Source organism: Euleptes europaea, chromosome 2, assembly GCF_029931775.1.
Source record: "Euleptes europaea isolate rEulEur1 chromosome 2, rEulEur1.hap1, whole genome shotgun sequence".
In the NCBI taxonomy this organism is placed as follows: domain Eukaryota; kingdom Metazoa; phylum Chordata; class Lepidosauria; order Squamata; family Sphaerodactylidae; genus Euleptes; species Euleptes europaea.
In genome coordinates, this window is record NC_079313.1 from 65,314,345 (window position 1) to 65,339,547 (window position 25,203).

Below are 25,203 nucleotides of genomic sequence, written 5' to 3' on the forward strand. Positions count from 1 at the left end.
CAGTGCCAGTCCCTGACCAGTCCTTTGTCACATTAAGCTTGATTTTGTATTTTGCACCAAGACCATTGATGGTGACAATGGGCTTTATTTTACTTACATGTGTCCTGGGTCCCCATTCCACATAAAACACTCAAGATGACTAACACCAAGTAATAAAATGCATCAAGATAAAAATGAAAAGTGTTCATGGCCTGTGTACCACAACAAAGAAAGCCCAACTCTGCATACAGGGTTGCCAACCTTCAGTTGGGGCCTGATGATCCCCTGGAATTACAACGGATATCCACACTAGAGAGATCAGTTCCCCTGGAGAAAATGGCTGCTTCGGAGGGTGGACTGTATGGCATTATACCCCACCTTTCAACCCAATTCAAGGTCCCCAAGATGACTAATGAACCTCTCTTGTCTGCCCCCTTCAGCTTTATTTATTATTTACTTACTTCATTTATACCCCAACCTGGGGACCCAAGAAGCGTACATCATTCTCCTCTCCTTCATTTCATCTTCACAACAACCCTGTGAGGTAGATTAGGCTCAGAGAGTGACTGGCCCAAGGTCACCCAGCAAACTTCCATGGTGGAGTGGGCATTTGAATCAGGGTCTCCCAAATCCTAGTCTGACGCTCAGGCCACTACTCCATACGGTCTCCCAGTTTCCCCTCTTTCCCTTCCCCGGCTGCCTCTCAATGGGTGAAGTCTATCCAAGTTACAGAAGTCCTGTGGTAGCAAGTTGCTCGCGTGAGTTGTGTGGTGGCCACTGCCAGGCATGCCCAAGTCACACAAGTTGTGTGGCAGCTACTGTTGGGCCCAGGCAAGTTGTGTGGGATTAAGTCATCTGATAGCCCTCACTGCATCTGGATGAGTCACACAAATTACATGGTAGCAAGTGCTTGCTGCTGGGCTGGACCCTAATGAAGGAAGGAAGCAGGGCAGGAGAGAAGGAAGCAGAGATGAACTAGAAGGCCAAAATAACCCTGGGACAGGGCCCTCCCCTGCTTTTACTGACAGAAACCAAGGTTTAAAGGCTGAAAATATTGTTGTGGTTGCCTAGGAACCCCCACAATGGCCACTGAGATTTCCTTTCTTAAAGGTACAGGTGCTGTTTCTATTATTTTTTTCGGAGGAATTAATTCCCCAATTTTTAAAAATGTCATTTTTTTCCCTGCAAACGCAGGGCTTTTCTCGGGTTTACCAAAAGATCTGTCTTGTCTGTTCAAGGCTCCAGTCTCTGGCTTTAAGTATTCACAGATGGGGCCATGCTGAGAATTAGATATATTAAGAACATAAGAAAAGCCATGCTGGATCAGACCAAGGCTCATCAAGTCCAGCAGTCTGTTCACAGAGTGGCCAACCAGGTGCCTTTAGGAAGTCCACAGACAAGACGACAGCAGCAGCATCCTGCCTGTGTTCCACAGCACTCTGATACTGGAGGGAACAGGTATGCATCATGGTTAGTATTCATTTTGATTAGTAGCCATGGATAGCCCTATCCCCCATGAACATGTCCACTCCCCTCTTAAAGCCTTCCAAGTTGGCAGCTATCACCACATCCTGCAGCAGGGAGTTCCACAAATTAACTATGTGTTGTGTGAAGAAATACTTCCTTTTATCTGTTTTGGATCTCTCACCCTTCAGCAGATGACCTTGGATTCTAGTATTATGAGAGAGGGAGAAAAGCTTCTCCCTGTTCACTCTCTCCATACTATAATTTTATAGACCTTAACCGCCTTCTTTCTAAGCTAAACAGCCCTAAGCATTTTAACCACTCGTCATAGGCCAGTTGCTCTAGCCCCCTGATCAGGTTGCTCTTTTCTGCACCTTCGCAATCTCTGCAATATCCTTTTTTAGGTGTGGTGACCAGAACTGTACACAGTATTCCAAGTGTGACCTCACCATAGATTTGTACAAGAGCAGTATGATAGCAGCAGTTTTATTCTCTATTCCTTGTCTAATTATGGCCAGCATGGAATTTGTCTTTTTCACAGCAGCTACACACTGAATATCACTATCCAATAACTAGTATACTTCTGCATTTCATCACTGATTGCGGTTGTCATGTTCCAGAAGCTAGGTACCTAGAACCAAAACAAGCAATTTATGCACACACAGGACCATGCTGTAAGTACACAATACAAAACTGGAGAGAGGAGGCAGGCACGTGGCACTAAATGCTCAATAAGTTATAACTTCAGTGCACAGATATGTTTTTTAATACATGGGGGTGGTGAATAGTCTCTCTCTTCAGTCTATTTAAAATGCTTCAAGTTTATTTATTTGATTCTTTTTAAACCTGACCTTCCTTCAAAGAGCTGCATACGTGGTCTCTTCCTTGGCATGCAGTGCAATGGACAGGTTAGGTTCCGCCTCTTCCTAAGGGCAACCAATGAGAGCTGACGGAATGTTAGGGAGAGATGGTTGGAATACAGAAGTTGAGAGTTGAGAATGGAAACACGGCGTGAATTCACTTTGGTTACAAAGTGAATGTGGCAGGTCTTGTGTTATCAGGATCCACTGATTTGAAAGATGAATTAGGTCAGTCAGAAATGTTTGATCTGCAAATGCCAACTAAAGTACAATACCTAGTGGACTTCCAGGACATGAAATCCCAAGAAGGAGCCAAGATCCTGATGCTGCAATTGGTAAGAAGAAGCAAGCATCAAACTACTGGGAAGAGGCCAAACCAGATCCCAGAGACTGAAGGTTGTGAACCCTTTTGTGTTTACTAGCAAGGACCCAAACAAGACTAGAGACGTGATCTCCGACGTGGGGATCCAGGGCACATCCCTTCAATAGCTATACAGCAGAGTCTGCAGAAGACATTGTGATTACAGCAACAAGAGAACAAGCCCAATGCGTACTTCACCCTCCCCAGGAGCCCCCGACTTTGGCGGCAGTGGGGAAGGGTGATCTACATGCTGAGCTGGAGCCCCCACTTATAGAATCATAGAGTTGGAAGGGACCACCAGGGCCAACTAGTCCAACCCCAGCACAATACAGGAAATTCCGAACTACCTCCCCCCCACACCTCAGTGTCCCATACTTCATGCCCAGAAGATGGCCAAGGTGCCCCCCTCTCATGATCTGCCTAAGGCAGGGGTTTGCAAACTGCGGCTCCCGAGCCGCATGCGGCTCTTTTGCCCGTTGAGTGCGGCTCTCTGAACTTGTTTCGGAGCCCCTGCTCTCACGCGCGCCGACAGCCGGGCTGCGGAGCAGGCGTGCCTGAGAGAGAGAGAGAGAGAGAGCAGGCGAGTGGGCAAGCTGTCTCTCCTCCCCCCCCCCGCTGTGGAGAATGGCCGGGTCCCCCTTGCCCTTGCCCTCAATGGTTGGAAGGCTAAAGCCTCGCCTCCCCTCTAGCAGCGCGATTGCTGCGCGGGCAGCTCGGCGGTTCCTGCCCCTCCGCCTGCCTATCAGCTGTTGGGCGGGGCGGGCTTCCTTTGGTAGACCTGGCCTCCAGCTGAGTCCCATTGGGAGGCCATGTCTACCCACTGGCTTTCTTGGCGGTAGACCTGGACTCCGAGGAGGGGAAAAAGTCCCCTTTCAGAGGCCAGGTCTACCAATTGGCTTCTATGGGCCTCCGGAGGCCAGGTCTACTGCCAAGAAAGCCAATGGGTAGACCTGGCCTCCCAATGGGACTCAGTCGGAGGCCAGGTCTACCAATAGGCTTTTATGGCGGTAGACCAGGCCTCCAGACGAGGACTCCGGACGGGGAGGGGGAAATGGCAGGACTTACAATTTAATTTCTGTCAATAAATAAGATCACTATTAAGTATGATATCAAGTTTTATTCAGTGTACCTTTAGTTTAATTAAGATTTAAAACTTTAATTAAAGTTTATTAAGTTAATAAACAGTGTACCTACCTATATAGTTTAAGTTTAAGAAATTTGGCTCTCAAAAGAAATCTCAATCGTTGTACTGTTGATATTTGGCTCTTTTGACTAATGAGTTTGCTGACCCCTGGCCTAAGGTAATAGAATCAGCATTGCTGACAGATGGCGATCTAGCCTCTTCTTAAAAACCTCCAGGGAAGGAGTGCTTACCACCTCCTGAGGAAGTCTCTTCCACTGAGGAACTGCTCTGTTAGAAAATTCTTCCTAATGTCTAGACGGAAATTTAATTTCAACCCGTTGGTTCTGGTTCGACTTTCTGCAGCAACAGAAAACTACTTGGCACCATCCTCTATATGACAGCCTTTCAAGTACTTGAAGGTGGTTATCATATCACCTCTCAGTCTTCTCCTCTTCAGGCTAAACATACCCAGCTCCTTCCACCTTTCCTCATAGGACTTGGTCTCCAGACCCCTCACCATCTTTGTTGCCCTCCTCTGGATCCATTCCAGCTTGTCTACACTTTCTGATCCCTGCTGCCTGTGGGCTCAGACCTTCATTTGGAGGTCCCAGCAAGCAGCACTGATCAGAAGTCCCGTCTTCTGATCCCCACTGCCTGTGGGCTTGGACCTCCACAGGGAGGTCCCAGCCGGCAAGCAGCATTTATCGGAAGGGGGGGTATCGAGCGCCACAGACAGGAGAAGAACAGGAGGAGCCCACCAACAACTGGAGGCCAACACTCCCTCTTAAGACCCCAATACCCTGCACAGCAGTCAACCTGCCAAACAGCTGATTGGCTGGAAAGTTTTCCAGCCAGCAGGGAAGGACGGGGGCTGGGACTAGCAGGCTGACTGGCGGCCAAGATCGCCCAGGGCCTGAACAGCAGCCCAGGTGCATTATGTCTGGTTTACCTTTTATCTGTCTTCTGCCAGCTTTCAGAACAGGCGTTAGAAGAAAAGAAATAGACAGAACCACTGATCTCTCATAGAGAGAACTTTACTCCAACTTCTGTATAGAGAACTTTACTCCAACTTCTGTTGCTAAATGTGACTTGCCCCTGTGCAATGTCAGCCCTGATAGGCACAGTTCAACCGCCCTGCCCCTTCCACACAAACACACCTTCAACCCCCACCAAAAAAGACTGTAAGAGGGAGACTTCTTTGTCTGAAGAGGCAAACAAAGTCTGCAGCCCAGATCGGGATTGGGGTGAGGGGTGGTGATGGGTGCTTCAGCTCAGCTCGCAGGCCAAATAACAGCACTCAAAGGGTTGAATCTGGCCCGTGGGCCTTATCCTTGACACCCTTGCTCTAAAATTTTTACTTCAATGCAATGCATATAAATGGACGCAAAAATGTAGTGGCAGATACCCTCTCCAGGAAGGGAGAAGAAGAACAGTTTAATTATAGCATGTAAGTATTATTTTGTAAGGTTTAAATGTGTTTTTCTCCTGGGAACCTAAAAGTTTTAATTCTTGTGAATATAAATATGTAAATGTGAAACAAGTATGCAAAAATTTGTATTTAACTGTCTTAAATAGGTAAAAACAGAAAAGGTGCAGTTTAAATTGATTTGAACAAATTCAAATAAATTTATTGATTGATTGATTTGATTTTTATCCTGCCTTTTTCTGACCAAAGTCCAGTTCAGGATGACTCACATCATTTGTAATACAAGATCTCAAATGCTGGAAAAGGGAAACCATTCAAAAGTTCAAGGGAAAAGAAACTTGTAACTTCTACTTTATTTTCTTAAGGTTATGTTCAAACCATAAATAAAAGTTAACTCGCTGTTTGTTTAACCCTGTGGGCTGCGTGTCTGAGAAAGAAACACACACACACACACACACACACACACACACACTTGAAGATCACTGTCTATATATGTTTTAGGATATGAATAAATGGTGGCATCATGTGAAGGAGCAGTGTTCGAGCTCCCCGAGTGCATGGCATCATCACGTCCTTTCTCATGAGTTTCAGAGTTTGGGATTTTGGGGATCTAGCAACCTGAGTGGACATAGCATGTTTATTAGTGGACATTTACACTTATTGTTACGGCCATTGGCCAGCACAAATTATTGGTGGACTGTATTCTCAGCTCTGCAGGAGTAAAAAAGGCAAACAAGGCTCTATGAAAGTGGCTCATTTATTCTTGAATCTCACTGGATTTGCAATCTATGTCTAGATGTCAGACGGTAATAAAGCGCTTCTATTGTTACCCTCTGAGCTCACGTGACCGCTGAATTTAGGCATTTAGGAGAAAGGGAGGTATGAACACACATGAACACATGAAGCTGCCTTATACTGAATCAGACCCTTGGTCCATCAAAGTCAGTATTGTCTACTCAGACCGGCAGCGGCTCTCCAGGGTCTCAGGCGGAGGTCTTTCACATCACCTACTTTAGGTATCTACTTTAGGTATCTAAATACTTAAAACAAATTCCATATGCAAAGCTCTTTATACAATCCATTTTTGGTACATGAGTGAGTTGGCACAATTAAAATGCTGAATCCAGCTGGAGAGCCATTTTGTACAATCCCTTCTGATGTGAAACAGGAATCGTAGGATTCTGGTTTTAACTGCTACATGCTGCAGAAAGCAAGGTATGAATGAATTAATTTCTGAATTAAGTATTTAAGGCTTCTGTTAGTCTATAGAGTCAAATATGCACTTTAACTTAGCAAAGCCTTATAGAAAAGGCCCTCTGCTCTGTTCCCATTGGAAACTATGAATTCCCAAAGGCATGAAACTTCCTTAGATCCCAGACTCCATTAAAATTATACATGCATTCCAAGAACCATGCCAGACAGGCATCAGGGACTCTTAACTCTTGCATTTAAAATGATGAATTTGCATTCAGATTTTAATCAAGATCTTTCTTTTAAGGTGTTAAGTTTATCTATGTCTTCATGTATGTTCTCTCACTCATTATTTCTAGATAAAAGCATTAAGTGGGACAGACTGTTTATCAGTTGGCTTCAGCTGATTATCTATCAGATTTGTTAGCTGAGGAAATTTTTAACATGGCATACCAGCACCAATCAAGTGCAAGGGAGCCATAACGATGAAGGCTGGATTTATTAGATTCAAAGGGTGTGAGATTTCAGTATTGGCCAACAGAGGGCACTAAGAGACCAAAAGCAGCTTCTTTTGCTAAATGTATTAAACATTGGTAGCCTGCAATATTTTGTCTAATCATCAGATTAGGACCTCCCCCCTTCCCCCAAGGACACAGAACAGTCATCTGTATCTAATTGTTCTGCAACTAAGGCTTTACTGAGAACAGGCACTGTGTTTGGTTTTTAGAAGCACATGCAGCAGATAACACAATTCTTGCCATTTGCTCTCAGATTAGCTTCAGTACTCTTTGAGCTCTTCATTCAGACAAATCAACTTCCAGAAGAAAGTTGACACATTCAAGTCACAAAATATCCACTGCCACAAAAATGCCTATATGTAAATACAACAAAAAACAACAACACAGCACGGAACACCTGACTCCAAAGCAAATACATTTGTCTGTACCCTTTTAAATTACCACTGGAATCTTTTGCTAGCAGGAATATGCCACATTTTGTGTACCAGAGCCAAGAGAAATACATCACAGTTCAGAAGTTGAAATTAATGTAATACATTTGGCAAGGGCATTATTTAAGGAACTAAATGTATGAGGTGGGTTCTTCAACTCTATTTTGTACTCCTTCTCCAAAGTCAGTATTTTTAAAGTGAACTTTTACACCTCCACCCATCGAAAGCCTACAAGTGAACATGTTTTGCAAATTGGTAGGAATTGAATTGTGATCGCCTCAGTCCTACGGGTGGGACACTGCAGTGCAGACTTTACTACAGAGCTGTGTAGTTATGGTTATTGGAAGCCTGAATATTCAGGTTTCGGGTTGACCGAATACCAAAGCCTGGGAATTTGCCTGAAGTGGTCATAGGCAATTCCCGATAATTATTTGGCTTTTTCAAGTTCGGCTATTCGCCTTTGCTCAGAGGCACGGCTCTGTAGTTGGGGCCCTTCTGAGGTCGGGGTCGTGTAATCATAGCCAACTTGATCTGACCAACCATCCCCTTTCAGGGGATAAATCTGGATCAAGCATAAGGGTTATTAAAAAGACGGGGCTCACTAAGTCCCATCTGGAGAGGCTCCAACTAAAAAGAACTGGCTTCAACAGCTGCTCACACCACCAGGCTTCTGAAGGAACTTCCTCACCCGTGCAGATGAGCAATCTCCTTCACACAGCCTCTGTGGTTGAGACTTTAGCTGGCTCCGATATCATCCCCGCCCCCATGAAAACCTGCTTTTAAAAAGAAGGTCACCCAGAGTAGAGACTTCGTTTCTCTGCACTGTGACCATCTCTTGAAATCAGATTTTTGATGACTATAATAAAGGACTGTCCCCAGGATGTCATTTGCCACCAAAAGAAATGTTTTCCGTGCCTTATTTTTCTTGCATTTAAGCTGTTTTCCTCAGTTTTGAAGCTGACATCATGCTATGGATCCCAGATACAAAGGGAGCCCCCAGACTTTGAGGTGCCAGCCTGCTAATCAGCTCCTTCCGCCAATCCTTGGGAACGCTGAACTTCTGAATTTGAAAACCGATGGACAGCTCAGCTCACAAATGCCTGGAGGATGGGGGCGACCCCTTTGTGGGCTCATAAAATTGGACCCCCTGTCCAAAGTTCACCAAACTTTGGTGACTGTCTAAGGAGAGTCCCTTGCAGTCACACTGCAAATTTGGTGACTCTACCTCCACAAATGACCTCACAGGAGCTTCGAAAAAAATTCCTATAGACTATAATGGACCCGAATTTTTTAGTAAACCCGGAAATAAGCCGAAAACCCATATTTACTGGGTATTTCAATTATTGGGGGGGGGGGGAGGAGATGGGAGAAAAACAAATCATGGATGAAATTCGCCAAGCTAATAGTAATTTTTATTCTAACCCCAAAAGTATGGCTGTCCAGAAATCAGTCAGCAACTGGCTAAGTACAAAGTCTGATAGCATCTTCAGGTAAAGAAACAATAGATAAATTAATAAAACAGGACTGAACTCCCAGAATGTACAAATACTAACGATGACAAGTTTACTACAGACTTGAATAAATCATAGGGGTAACCTTTCATTTCATTCTATTCAACAAAGTCTGACAGGACGAAAACATAAGGGCTTCTGGGACTTCCAGTGCCGCCGCTGGAGAGAGCACTCCATTTCCCCAGGCTGTCCTGGGAGAAATCCAAGTTTGCGTTATTTCTGGGGTACATAGATACCCCAATCCGACCCTTGCAAGTGGGTTGGAAAGCAGGAACTCCCTGCAGCCCGCAAACGCGGTTTGACCTCCTAGGTACTCTGAGGGGGCTTTTTTAAGCCCCTCGGAGTCCTGGACGCCGGTCCTGCGAGGGCACTAGGGAAGGACATCGCCAAAACGCAACTCTGGCCTCAAGCTCTACCCTCCACCACCTTATTACCAGCATAAGGACTACATAAAGAAAAGAACCTCACCTCTTGACACCCAAGTGAGTACAAAGAACTCTGCGTCTACTTACTAGAATATTTGAACAGACGGGGGGCTGATAAGAACATTTCTGAGACCCCCATTCCTCCTTAATTCGAACTGAAAAAGTTTGATCTGAGTTAGTCATCGGGATTAGCGACAGGACCTTTATCAAATTGATCAGCCTAAACCATAACAAAGAGTCGGAAGGATACCTTTTAGATTGACAAGAACTATCACCAATGAGAAGGTCCGAGGGAAGGGGAGGGTGATCTTTCTTCCTGATTTTCCGGCGAAAAGAATTTCCTGCCACGTTTGTAGTAAGGGAGCGCCTGGAACGGAAGACTCTCTATAACACCCTCTCTATCATCGGAACTAAAACAACAGGAAGTAGCTGTGGGACTGAATATGCGTCGCACTCGAGTTACTTTGAAATCATTCCTGAAGGAATAACCATCGAGAAGAGGCGGTAGAAGGTCCGCAGCACTTGCAACTTCCGGTATACTTCCTGATTAACCCGATCTAGAGCGACCGAAAAAACTCACTGGTATTTTAAAACTTTAAAATCCAATTTTAAAGCCAATTTCGACTCTTTTCAACCCGAAAAAATTATTAGGCTGATGTTTGAATTATCATCTTTTAATCAGCACCTTAAAGGCCCTGTCTGTGGACATGTATTTTACCAGTTTTTTTTGAATGTAAATGTCTCGACCCCGCTCTGGCTCACTACACAGCCCTGCCTATACTAAACTAAGGGACTCTTTACAAACCTCGACCATGGAAAAAAAGTTACAGGATATGCTAACTAAACAAACTGAGGCAACAAATAAACAGTTTGAACAGATGTCTACACAGATGGCACAGTTGACTTCTATGATGACAAATCTTGGTCAAGCATCCCAAGCTATTAATCAGAAGTTGGATGTGGTCACTGGAGACTTGAAAGAAGTAAAAACTCAAATGACTGTTATGAAGACAGATATGCAAGCGATGGATGTATCAATTAAGAAAGTGATGGATGAGCACAAGGACACAAAGAAAAAATTAACAAGCCAAGAAAAACAGATTGAAACAATACAAACTGATCAGATGGCGGCAAAAAATCAAATGGCAATGATGGAGATGAGAGTGAGAGAGACCAATCTTCGTATACGCAACTTTCCAGATATGATGGGAGACAATAAAGAAACTGCAATACCAAACTTGGCCTACTTATTTCAGATAGATGAACAAGAATTAAAACAAGCCATTAATAGAATATATAGGATACCATTACCTGCTAGAATGAGAAGATCTAAGCCAAGAGATTTGATGATAGTGTTTTATGACACCAGAGTTAAAGATAAGATTATGAAGATTCATTATGAAAATCCAGTGTCAGCAGGAGACTCCTCTCTTATACTACTGAAGGATATTCCAAGGCATCTACTCTCACAGAGGAATAACTACAAAGACTTTGTGTCTACACTGAAAGCTAATGGTATCAAATACCGTTGGATTATGCCACAAGGTTTGGCTTTCACCTACAAGGAAGTGAAAACGACAATTCTATCTCAAGCAGATGTGGGGAAATTTCTGAGAAAATATAAGATGGACCTTAAAGAATTACCTGGAGAGAAGGAGGAAGAAGAAGAGGAAGAAGAAGAGGTACAGGGTGCAGAAGGAGGTACCAAATTATAGACTTTTTATTTTGCTAAAAAATACTACATTATGGCAAAAGCAATTTCTTGGAATGTAAATGGACTGAATGAGAAAACTAAAAGGGCTAGAATCTTCAAATATCTACAGAAATATAAATACTCCCTAATTTGTCTACAAGAGACCCATATAGCTTCAAAGCATAAAAAATACCTGGAGAAACAGGTGCTTGGACAAGCATTTATTGCTTCAGCCAAAACTAAAACAAAGGGAGTGGTAATCTATGCCCACCCCAATCTTTGTCCAGAATTAGTATATAAAGACAATGAAGGAAGAATTGTAATTATCAGAACTAAAATATTGGGACAAAGGACAATAGTGGTTGGAATTTATGCACCCAATGAAGGGAAAAAATCCTTCTACGAAAAATTACACGATTTGATAGCCCAGCACGCAAAAGACCAAATTTTATTGATGGGCGACTTCAATGGAATTATTCTCCCATCTCTGGACAAAAAATCAAAAGCAAAAGACATCAATGATGGATGCTTGCCTAAAACTTTCTTTACCATGGCTTCAGAATTAGAATTACAAGACATTTGGAGAACAATGAATACAACAGCTAAAGAATACACCTTTTATTCAGCAAGACATGATTCACACTCCAGAATCGATATGATATGGGCCAGTAAATCAATCTTCACGCAACTACGTAAAATTCATATCTTACCTAGAACTTTTTCTGATCACAATCCTGTTACTTTTGATTGGAACAATAAACAAGCATTTAGATGGCGAATGAATGATAAACTTTTAAAAGACAACAAGATACAAAAGGAATTACAGGCTTTAATGAAAGACTTTTTTGAAATTAACCTTAATGGGGAAACTTCTTTGAATACAGTTTGGGATGCATTCAAAGCTGTTCTGAGAGGTTTTATGATACAGAAACATTCGGCCTGGAAGAAGACTCAATTGCAATTTACAAACAATATACTTTGGAACTTACAAAATTTGGAGCAGAAATTGGTAACGGTAACACAGGAAGAGGAGAAAAGAGAAATTCAAATAAAGATTTCTGCATCTAAACACCAATTAAATTTGGTAATAATGGAGGAAATGAATAAAAATCTGAAACTTGCTAAACAAAAGTATTTTGAATATGCAAATAAACCAGGAAAATTTTTAGCAACACAACTGAAGGACTCATTTCAAAAGAAGATTATAACAAAAATCCAAACTGTTAAAGGACCAGTTTATTCAACTTCAGAAATTCAGAAAGAATTTGTTTCATTCTACTCTAAGTTATATCAGAAAGAAAATACTCCAAAACAGAAAATAGATAAATTTCTAAACTCAATACAGATGAAAGCTTTGTCAATGACCCAGAGAGAATGTATTGAAGCTCCAGTAACAAGGGAAGAAATACAAGAAGCAATACTGAGACAAAAAACGGATAAAACACCTGGACCAGATGGAATTACTGCACTATTTTATAGAACATTTAGTGACAATTTAGTTGGATTTTTTGGCTCACTTTACAATGCAATTTTGGACGAGGGAACATCCCCGGAGACTTGGTCACATGCATTTATATCATTGATACCCAAAGAAGGAAGAGATCCAGAAAAAACATCTAATTACAGACCTATATCGCTGTTAAATGTGGACTACAAAATTTTTGCTTCGGTTTTGGCATGTAGGATAAAACAATTTATTAAGGATCTTATACACGAGGACCAAGCAGGTTTTATACCAGGAAGGCAAATAAAAGACAATGTAAGAATTTTACTAGACTCACTGGAATATTATGACCAGAATATTCAACAAACTGCGGCTTTTGTATTTTTGGATGCAGAAAAAGCCTTTGATATGGTCTCTTGGAACTTTTTGAAACGGATTTTGGATAAATTGAATTTTGGAGATCGTTTTCAGAAAGGTATATCGGCTATTTATACCTCCCAACAAGCTAAAATTTTGGTTAATGAATCAATGTCAGATAATTGCCAAATCACGAAAGGGACCAGACAGGGATGCCCCTTGTCTCCACTTTTATTTTTGTTGGTGTTGGAACCGCTATGTGTGAAACTAAGAAGTATGGAGGACATCCGCGGGTTAAGAATTAAAAAACATGAATTTAAGTTGAGAGCATTCGCGGATGACCTACTGCTAATTTTGGAAAATCCAACACAGTCAATGAATATACTTCAGGAGACTTTGGACGATTTTGGAAAAGTATCAGGCTTTAAAGTGAATCAAGAAAAAACAAAGATAATATTTAAAAATTTATCGGAAACACAGCAACAGGAATTTATATCATATACTGGCTGGGAGAAAGCTAACAAAGTTAAATACCTGGGAATTTGGATTACTGCAAAGAATAAAGATCTGATAACCAACAATTACCTCAAGTTATGGGGTAAGATTAAAACTGATATGATTATATGGTCAAACAAAAAATTGTCACTAATGGGACGTATTTCAACGATCCAAATGAATGTCTTACCGAGGATGCTCTTCTTATTCCAAAATTTACCAATAATATCACAAACTAAATATTTTGAAACTTGGAGGAAAGACATTTCAAACTTCATCTGGCAAGGGAAAAAACCAAGGACTGCTTATAAATACTTGGTGGATCTAAAAACTAGAGGAGGTTTAGCACTGCCTAATTTTCAACTCTATGCTGAAGCGGCAGCTTTAGTATGGCTAAAAGACTGGATGAACTTGTCAAATATACGTTTGTTAGACTTGGAAGGTTATAATAACTTAAGTGGATGGCATGGTTATTTGTGGTATGATAAAATTAAATTACAAGCAACATTTCGTAATCATATAATCAGGTCCTCTTTACTTCGTATCTGGATGAGATATAAACACATTTTGGAACCAGAAACACCGATGTGGATATCGCCTCAAGAAATGCTAACTTTGCGCCCACTTAGACCAGACAAATTTATTACTTATCAAGATCTAATTAATTGGGAAGGAAAGAAATGCTCACTAAAAGACTTTCAACTTCTTAAGGATGATTTACAATGGCTCCAATACTACCAAATCAAATCAGTTTTTGTACAAGATGTTAAAAAAGGTTTTTCTAAAGAAAAATCTTCTTTTCAAAGGATTTTACTAGATAATAATACAAAACTGATTTCTAAAATGTATAATCTCCTTTTAACAATATATTGTGAGCAGGATACGATTAAACCAACTATGATCGATTGGGCTCAAAATGCGGGACATGATATTGTTTTAAATAAATGGGAAAGATTATGGTCCAAAGATCTAAAAGGAATAAAAGCACAGTCAGTGCGAGAAAACATTTATAAAATGATGTATAGATGGTATTTAACACCCAAGAAAATTGCAAAGATTTATAAAACGATGTCCCCTACTTGTTGGAAATGTAACAAAGAAATTGGTTCCTTTTATCACATGTGGTGGACCTGTGACAAAGCCAAAGACTTCTGGGACATGATCTATAATGAATTGAGATTAATACTACAAAAGAATATACCCAAAACACCAGAAATGATGCTACTGAGTATGATTCCAGACGACTTAGCAATACAAAGAACTTTTTTGATTTATGCCACAACAGCTACGAGACTGCTTTATGCAGCGAAATGGAAAGGGCTAGAAACTCCTGAGAAAAAAGACTGGATTGTTAAAATGTTTGAAGTGGCAGAAATGGCAAAACTCACAGCTATTCTAAATGAAGAAAATGACGTTCGGTTTTTGGGGGAATGGGGGGCGTGGATGCATTATTGTGAATATGAGTTAAAAATGGGAAGAATGGAAGAATACTTTCTAATCTGATCCAGAGGATTATCTCTGATCTTTTTTATAATGATTAAGTATAAGTATATTTACTAACAGACTATGGTTTTTTTTTCTATATATGGTATTGATAGTTTATTAAGATTAGATTACCTACGACGGGATGAACTTTTTATTAAGAGGCAGATAGAGGTGAAGGGGAAGTCAAAAAACTTTTCCATTTTTCTTTTTTCTTTTTTTATTATATGATATGGAACTATAACAACTTTAAGTTAGAATTGAAATTTGATATTGTTATAGAAGTTGTTCAATGTAATGGAAAACTTCTAGTATAAAACCCAATAAAATTTATATATATAAAAAAAAAAACATAAGGGCTTCTATTCCTGTTCCTACCCTTCCTGTTGATTTCAAACACAGTATAGCATTAGGATATCCAAAATGTTTGCATTTGTGCAAAGGAAGGCCCAAGACCTTAGAAGCCCCAAGTAGCTTCATTGGATGATCTGGAAATATGCTCCAGGTTCCCTGGCAATGCTGAGGAACAATCCTAAAATTGTGTGTGTATATATATATATATATCTTTCCATTTATTTTTAGGGCCTATCTTACTACCCACATCCATCCATGTCTGTAACGAACAGACTACAGATGAAGGGAGTCTGTCTGCTGAGTCTGGGCTCAGTTTAGACATCACATGAAACCATGGTTTGATTTGTTTTTCGGCTTTTAAATGGCCCACAATGGGCTCTAAAATGGCGGTGGCATCTCCAGGGACATCATAATGTCTAGTTGTTCCCAGAGACATCACTCAGACCCCAGTTTGTCTTGACAAATGTGGGTTTCATTGCCTTCCCTCTGCAGTTGCAAAGGTATCACAGAACAACTGCTGCAAATAAAGTAAGATACATTCTGCAGCAATACAGGGACCTTTGGGCCATACTGAGGTCATTTCATGGAAAATTACTTTGCTAAAATCAATTCTGTAGAATGATATCAGGTTAAAGCTGTTTCTGTAAAGTTTCTCACCACTGGCAATCACTGAAATACTCAATATATCGAAGGCACCTGCACTGGAGCAAAAACTGGGTGCTGCCAAGCCTACTCTTCTTGCTTAAAGCAACTTTGGAGTGACAGGCTGAAGGTACTTAGAATGAGCCCCTCTTTTAAGGTGAGCAGAACCCAGTGCTCTAGATAATATAAAACTTCTGATTTACCACTATGACTTTAATACAACCCTAAAATGCATAAATATATTCAAGCTGTTAAATTGAAGGGTGTTTTTGTAGCGGAGGAAGGCAGACTTTGGAAAATAAAACATAGGTATTTATTGATCTGCAGTGGGAACTACAGCAATGAATTTCATAAGCTCTGCTATACATCTGGCATTAATCAAGCCTTCTGTTGTAGAAAATGTCAGCAAAGATCCAGAGAAAGAAACTGCACAAAGAAGAAAAACTAACTGGAAGAAAAACTGGCAAAATGGGTAGCCAGCCCCAACATTTTTTATATTTTTGGATTCTCTGCCTATCCCCCCAAAATGAAATAATTTCACCCATCTTCACCTATACACTCACTCCCGACAAAGAGAGTGTCTAACCAGAAAAAAGATGTATTAAATAAAGAAGAATATTCAAGGAGACACGCTGTACTTTTAAAGCAACTGACCAAAAAACGTACACAGTCTTTGTCAAGGTTGGCAATCCTACTTGGCTCAACTACAGGTGCTCCCGGAAATCATATTTAAATTGTGACAAAACAGCAGCACTTGAACTATATGTGTTCTTGGGACATCATCCTTTTTATCTGTGGCAGATGTTCAAATGCTATTTAATCTGGTAATTGGTTGTGCCACCTTGCCAATGAAGAGAGATTTCCAACCACCTCTAAATGAAATCCCAAAATTTATTTCATCAGAAAGACCTATAAGTGACATAAAAATAATTCCTTGGGAGAAGTAGAAATATTCAGCCTGGTCTGCTACACAGATCCAACAGTTTGCTACACTGTTCTAATACAACAAAGCATAACTATGAAACTGGGAAAAGTTCAGAATAATGTTGCATAGCGGCTACCGTTTACTCTGTGGTGCTTGCCAACACCAAAGCACTTGCTTTATGGAGCCTCTGTAACAAGGAGCATCCATGCCTCAGTTTCAGAGCATATGGGCTTACATGCAGAGGGCCTAAAACTCAATCCTTTCCATTTCCAGGTTTGGAAAAAAAACACCTCTATTTTGGTTGAGATCCTGGAGAACCCTTGCCAGTCAGAATGGACAATATTGAGCTAGAAGGATCAATGGTATCTGATGAAGAAGAAAAAGAAGAGTTGGTTTTTATGTGCAGACTTTCTCTACCACTTAAGGGAGACTCAAACTGGCTTACAATCACATTCCCTTCCCCTCCCCACAACAGACACCCTGTGAGGTAGGTGGGGCTGAGAGAGTTCTAACAGAGCTGAAACTTGCCCATGGTCACCCAACTAGCTTTGTGTAGGAGTAGGGAAACAAATCCAGTTCACTAGATTAGCCTCCGCTGCTCATGTGAAGGAGTGGGGAATCAAACCTGGTTCTCCAGAACAGAGTCCATGGCTCCAAATCACTGCTTTTAACTATTACACCACGCTGGGAGCTTTCGAGAGCAAAAGCTTATATCCCAAAATTTTTGTTGGTTTATAAGGTGCTACTGGACTCAAATCTAGCTGTTCCAACTGCAATACGATCACCCTCAGAAACTATCCAGATGGATCAATGGTCTCACTTAATATAAGGCAGTTTCATATGATCAGTTTGGACTAAGGAGGAAATATTCAAAGCAGCAATTAGTTCTGTTAAGACATGCTTTCTTTGAGTTAAATCAGCAAGTCATTGCTGATTTACTGGAACTATTCAAGATACTTCTGAAAGGTGAGCAAGAGGACTGTTCCTTGAAAACCTGTTAGAGAAGGTAAGTGAACCAGGATGCAGCCTGAAAGTCCATGAAGCATATTTGATCAATATACATTGGCCACCATGCTCAGAAGCCAGTTCCTCAAATTCATCTCTTCTGTTTAGGGCCAGTTCCTGAATCACTTCCAGCCATCCCTTTAAATAGGCTTTTCCAACCACCTGCTCCTCTCCTCTTTCAAAGCAGTATGCTCCCCCAGGCCACCTCTTACTTTGGTGATATTCCATGTCTTTTGCTGGGTCTCTTTCAGCAAAGCAGAAATTCTCGACTTAGGCCAGCTGTCCTCATATAAGTTTATAAAATCAAAATACCAGTTAGAGAAGATTTTTCCTTAAAGGCAGAAGCCTAAACCCAGCAGAAATCACCAAAATATCTAGGAAATAAGAAGGCTTAATTAGGCTTTATTAGGGAACGAAAGCAATGACATCCTAAAATGTCAGGTTGTTGTACCTATCGATTTGCTCGTAGCTAAACCTCAGTCAAGGGTTTCAGATATTTTGGATTTCCTTCACTTCATCATTCCACAGCTGATGAAACCTCCACAGAAAGAGTGCTACTCAGATTAGCGGAAGGACAAAATAGCCTGCTATCCCCCAACAACAATGCTGTCCTGAGGTTTAAATATTGATCAGTAAGCATACCTGGCTGAAAGCAGACCCAGAGTTATTTATTATATATTCAGTAACAAATTAATACAATAAAGGTTGCTATTATGTGGCATCTGCTTTAGACGACCTATGTTTTCAATTATAGATGCTATACCAATGACGTTCAGAATCCATATCCCAGCAGTCTACACTAAGTAACTCTGCATTAGGACTACTCAGACAAATCATTCAGAATACACTGCAACAAAACAGACAGCAGGAAAGATGTGAAACATGATGCTAAAAGGACATCTAGTTATGGGATGGGTTGTAAGACCACACACTCCCTCCCCTATGACAAGTATGCCAAAGAGTTACAATGGTATCAGCCTTAACTATGATTACTACACTAATGAAGTTCACCGTTCACTGAGGCTTGCAAATAAGCCTCAAGACCTTGCCGCAGCTAGCATTAACTGTGGTACAAACCTAAGCACCTGATACCCTTTAACCATGGTTGAGGTAATTGTGTGGGAAGAGTAGAATTGTGTAGACCTCCCCAAATCTCTCAGTCATGATTAGAGAACAAAAACCCTAAGTTTGCATCAGACACTAGAATATAAATTATTAGCTGAATATGATCTATATACAAAGTAATACAAACTGAATCCAGAACCATCAATATAAAGAGCTACCAAACAAACAAACCCAAACGTGCTGAACCTTTTCACACCAACTTGCGCCACATAGTTTTGTCCAGTGATGTAAATAATAAAATGCTCTTCCATAACATTCCAAGTGTTGTTAAGGATACCTTCAATACTGCATGATCAGATATACAGCCATACCATTAAGGGTGTAGCTAAATTAATTTTCCATGCAGCTAATGTTTCCATACATTAAGGACAATGCACTCTCCCTCTCTCTGTCTTTTTGTGTGTGTGTGTGCTTATATCTAAATTAATACAAATTAAATAAAGACAACAGGAAAGTTGGTAAAATTGTAGACTAAAGAAAATAAATCAATAGAATTTTAAACAGGTAACTGGATGAACACTTGGCACTGTGACCATAATAACAATCTGCCAGTTTATACTGCATACTCCATTCAGATTGTCTTTCATATAAAAGCACCTCAAGCTCATTTATCTTTGAAGTTCCATCACTTTATTCTTGACAGAAGTTTGGAATTCAAGTCTGGATCTCACTTTGTTTCCCAAATCTCTTTCTTTGATGTTATCTTTTGAAAAATTTAATAGATAAAGCCATTTTGGGAAATTTATGTAACCATTCTGGATTTTTTTTTAAACAAAATTTACTAATATGCAAAATATTTTCATACCGTTAGTAGAGAACACTGTTTTCGACAGGATCTTCTGTCCAAAGCCCTTTATGGAGTTCATATGAGGAATAACTAAGTTTCATGACCAAGTGAAATGAAGTCATCTATGAATGCGCCAGCAACACTACATAAAAGTTAGTTGGGAGGTGGGCAACTCGTTCAAACAGAATGGTAGGAAAAAATAAGGGAAGTTGAATATATTACTCACCCTAGGATTTGGCCAGCATATTAAATTTAATACCATCCTGCATTTAATTACTAGACATGGGCAAGGTATTAGACACAAGCTTGTGTTGTATCCTGCAGCACAGCATCTCCAGTTAGCCCATATCTGATTAGTCCCATACATAACTGGAAAGAAATCTCTGGCAAATGGTTGAATGCAGAGAGAGAAGACAAGCCTCTACAGCCCTTGGAAATTACAGCCAAACTACTCAAAAGCTACAATGACATTCTAAACCAAAACAAATTTCAAAAATTTGTGCCAGATGCACATATTTGTACATTTTTGTCACCCCTGTAACACATAGCCGCAAGGCTAATTATTCCCTAGCCACCCATTTTGGGATTCCCTTCACTTTCTAAAAGCATCTGGTATTGCTCATTGTTAGAAACAGAATACTTGACTAGATAGACAAGTGAGGAATGGTTGAGAATTCCAGAAATATAGAAAACCTCAGATACGGCCTTTGTACACCCAGTAATAAACCTCTGTCTTACTTTCCAAAACTGAGTTTTAGTGTGTGTGATTTATTACGTAATTACAGCAAAGAGATATTAGAGCTCATTAATTATCTCACACAGGATAAAACTTTTAAATTAAGTTATCGGCCATACAAATGTCACAAAGGATGCCATTTACTCACTTTAATATATAATGATATATTGCAAATGCTGCTGGAAAGAACGTGTATTTTTTCCAGTAAGCTTTTGAAGCAAAACATGTGGCCTGGACTGTGCATTTTGGCAGTTTTACTGTAGTCCTCCTCACTCCATTTAAAGTAAACCAGATAGTTCACACAGCATTTATTCCCAGCATGCAAGCCAGCCCACAGCTGTCCTTTACTGCATACCTACTACAATTTTGAGAGAGGAAAGCTAATTTGAATCAGGCTACTTTTGTATCTTACTTTACACTATGGTGGCCAGCTCCAGCTTGGAAAATTCCTGGAGATTTGGGGGAAATCCTGGGGAAGGCAGAATTCAGGGAGGAGAGGGAGCTCAGTGGGGATATGATTGCATAGAGTCTACCCTCTGAAACTGCCATTTCCTCCTGGGGCATTGATCTCTGTAGCCTGGAGATCAGTTGTAATTCTGAGAGAACTCCAGACCCCATCTGGAGAATGGCAACCCTATTTTACACCTTACCGGGACACTGCAAAAGCAGCTAACACCTTGTACAGGATCCATTTCCTAACTGTCCAACAGAGCTAGCTTGGTTAACCTCGCAGGGCAAACAATTCCAAAACTGAAGAGGAGTCTTGTGGAACCTAAAGGAATGGCAAGATTTTATTCTGGCATAAACTTTCATAGATTACCTATAGCCCACTTTGTCAGAAGACAAAGTGGAATGTAGTTCATGTAAGCGTATACTAGAATACACACTTGTTAGCCTTTGACAACCAGCAGGTTGGAACCCTCAGATGGTTCACAGACCTCAACTACTGGGCTGTTACTGGCTGCCTTTTAGAAAAATCTGATGTTAGTGAGCATGTATAGAAAGAACACACCTCCTGACTCTCCTTGCAGTCGTGCTGAGAGGAGCACCAAGCTGCTAAGGTGAGGAGGACATTCAGCAGTGGAGAGGATTCCCCCCTGCCCATGGCACTGACCCTGGCTTTTTCTTCCTGGTGTTTGCCTGCATTTACTGTTGCTGGATTCTCCCTGTTGTCTAAAGTCTAGGCCTTGATACTGGTGATGACATAACTTTGCCCCCTTCTGGTAATGTAAGATCATGTGACTTCCTGTCATAGAAACCCAGGCCATTCAGAGCTTTAAAGATTAAAGTCAGAATCATAAACTGAGCCTGGAAACTGAGTTGCAAGTATACGAGTTCTTTTAATATCAATAGATCTAATTCTCAACATAGCACAATCTGTGACTAGTTAAATCCAGAGATTGGAGCCTTGAACAGCAAGAAAAAATCTTTCTACAGACCTGAAAAATGCCCCAGATTTATTTATATATAATGTTTATATATGTTTATATACATATATGCCGCCAAATAATAGAAGCAGTGCCTGCCTGTAACTTTAAGAAACCAATGTCCTCAGGCAATGGCTAGGCAACCACGACAGTATTGCTAGCCAAGCCTTGATTTCTGTCAGTAAGAGGCTGGGAGAGGGGGCAGAGCCCTCACCAGAGCTGTTTTGGCCTTTGAAGGAGAACCAAGGTCTGGTAGTAACCACGGGACGATTTGCTACCACACAACTTGCATGACTTACCCAGGACTGGCTGCTTGCTACAGGTCAAAAGCAGTCACCCCATGAAAGCCACTGTGGTGTAGTGGTTAGAGTTTCAGACTATTATCTGGTGAAGGGAACTCTGGTTCTCAAAAGCTTATACCCTGAAAATCTTGTTGGTCTCCAAGGTGCTACTGGACTGAAATCAAGCAGACTAGGATCTGGGAGACTTCGGTTCAAATCCCCACTCTACTTTGGATGCTAACAAGGTGACCATGGGCGGGTCATGTACTCTCAGCTTAATTTACCCCACACAGTTGTAGTGAGGATGAAATGGAGGAGAGAACAATGAGGCAAGCTGCTTTGGGTCCCCATTGTGGAGAAAGTCAGGGTGTAAATGAATTAAATAAATAATATAGCTGATAAAATATAGCAGATTAAAGGTTGGTCAGCTGGTGGGTGGGAAGGAAGCAGGGAAAGGATATGGGGGCTGCCAGGAGGAGGAAAAGAGGAAACAGCGTGGGGAGGTAGATACAGGGGAAAGTGAGGTGCCTTCCAGCAGCCAGCATCTGCCAAAAGCCATGAAGAACACTTTGGACTGCTTGAAGTTTTCAAATTGTTTTCAAGTACAGCCTACATGAAGCATGTTACTCAATTGTTCGATGGTGGAATGTGCTGCCTCGGAGGGTGGTGGAGTCCCCGTTTTTGGAGGTCTTTAAGCAGAGGCTGGATGGCCATCTGTCGGGAGTGCTTTGATTGTGGGATCCTGCATGGTGGGGGGAGGGTTGGAGTCACTGGGGATGTGGGGGAGCGGTAGTTGTCAATTTAATGCATAGAGCAGGGGGTTGGACTAAATGACCCTCGTGGTCCCTTCCAACTCTATGATTCTGTGATTCTAATTGGAAGTTACTGAGGCAAATATATGGATTCAGTCAGAAACAGAGGTCCAAATGTGCTGCGTCAGATGACACACATCTGAATTCTCATAGTATGAGCAACAGACCGGTGACATAATGAAGAAAATGCAAACAGTTCCCCAATCAAAGCCTGTGCTAATTGTAATTAACATAACAATTGATAAATATGGGTCAACCCCGACTGTCTGAACTAGTCAACAAAAACAGAAGCCCTCCAGAGAGAGCTGATATCCTCAAACATGATCTTTTACTTAAACAAAAAATAAATAGGTCTCTGCCCCTAAGTAGCTTACAATCTAAAACAGATAAAGGTGATCACAAGAGACAGAGGGAAGAATTATAACCACAGGAAGGAAGGAATGTGGATCAAATGAAGCCACATGTATTTAAACTTACTTATAAATGCAAAAAAGAAATGAAGAGACGGAGATGTTGGGATGAAGATAGGTTTGCACAACATATGGCCAAATGCCAAGGAGAATGGGCATGCTACAAGAGAAATCCATAAGACAAGCCACCTTGCACACCAAGAAATGGGCAAAGGAGACAAAGAATGCTTGGGCAGGTGAAGTAGAGAAGCAATTACCAATTGCCCCAGTCATCAGAAATAAAAGTAGGATAATTATGGCTTAGGAGACAGGACAGTAACATCGTTTTCCACTGGTCATCTAGGTCTGACGTAGAAGTTGCTATTCCAGTCACGTATATTAATTTGAGATTTCCCCCCCCGAATGGCCTGTCAAAACAGTTACTGTGAACGAATATATCTAATTAATATCTATGCACCATAAAAAGCTCAGTAGATCAGCAAGGACACACAGCACTTTACAAACCAATATCTTAAAGTGATGGAAGATCTAAAATTAAATGGCTTATAGCCCATTTCAAATAATTTAAGTTTAGCTGCCTCCCATACATGGGGATGCATTTGCATTTGTAAGTAAATAAAAACCGTGTTATTAAGGCCTCCATTAATTCTGATCATACAAGAATATAAAAGCAGATCTGCATATTATTGCTCTCTGGAAAGGATATTAGGTGCCATGTGGTAAGATCTGAGACTCCCAGCACAAAGTTTGTAAGAACAATGACTTGGGATGCAATCCTAAGAACACTTTCTTGGGAGTAAGTCCCATTGAGCAGAAGAGCTTAGAATTGCTCTCTAGGGATCTATGTTGAATAATTTAGAGTATGCTACAATTGTCTTTACTGTGTCTGTGCAGGGAAGATAAATGTCAAGGCACCTGCATTTCATCATCATGGCAAATCGGGGTTTCATGCAAGATTTTAAAAACTCGAAAGTCTTCAAAGCGGGGGGCAGGGGATGAGCTGAGTGCGAGCACACACGAAGCTGTACTTGTGCCCATCATGGACACACCTTTCTTTGTCTGTGGTGGTCCCAACGCACCCAAACTATTAAGAGAACTTGATGCATTACACTCCTTGTGAGTACATAAATGTTAATCAAAATATGAAGTTTTAAGGGGCATAATGCAAATAAAATTTGGATCAATGATACTTGATCATAATGGATGTACACAGCATACCTGATAGTCCAGTATGCTGAAGCCTAAGCCCGTTTTCGTGTCTTTCACAAGATCAATAACTTTGATTTCAGAAGACCATAGTGCAAGCTCTGCATCCTCTTCCTCTTCTTCCTCTGGGCCAAAATCTATAGGCTTCATTTGAGAAATAAGAGATCATTTTTTATTGATACTGTCATCCAAAATGTACAAGATGGAGGGGGTCACCTAAGCTAAAATTTAAATAACGATTGCATACAACTGAGTATTTGTGCTCTTCAGTTATAGCCTAAAATAATGTTACAAACCTCTTATTCTTCAAAGGGTTTCATTTGTGGCATAAAAGTACATACCTAAGTCTGAAGTCACATTATAGTACAAAATTTCAAAAGGCTGGAAGCCCTTGGTTTAATTCTAATCTTAGGAAAGTGCTAGGGGTTTTTCAGGGTCCTTACTGGCAAGTCAAAATGTAACTACCTCATAGGGATATAAATCAGAGCAGCCTGACAAATGTGGTGAAATACAGTATCTCCTAAGGTTAATATGCAATGGACACTCCAGAAGAATGGAGCAAATCCATTCTAAGGTAAGCACAAAAACCTACCCCTCATAACTACTGAAGAATGGGCATTTAATCTGGCCAGTACAAAAGCTCTTTAAAAACTTGAAGAGATCAATAAGAGAGGAGATTTCAGAGGAGGAATGCCAAAAAACCCGAGATGAATAAAGTATGGCATGCTCTAAA

At 40.9% G+C, this 25,203-nt stretch overlaps 1 protein-coding gene across 1 annotated transcript in view; it reads right to left on the minus strand.

Moving 5' to 3' along the window:
- Nucleotides 1-25,203, minus strand: part of PATJ (PATJ crumbs cell polarity complex component) — a 205,154-nt gene that overhangs the window by 136,556 nt on the left and 43,395 nt on the right. Inside the window, exon 17 of the mRNA XM_056844332.1 lies at nucleotides 24,483-24,614. Within this exon, the coding sequence (XP_056700310.1) occupies nucleotides 24,483-24,614 (132 nt within the window). The remainder of the gene's footprint in view (nucleotides 1-24,482; nucleotides 24,615-25,203) is intronic.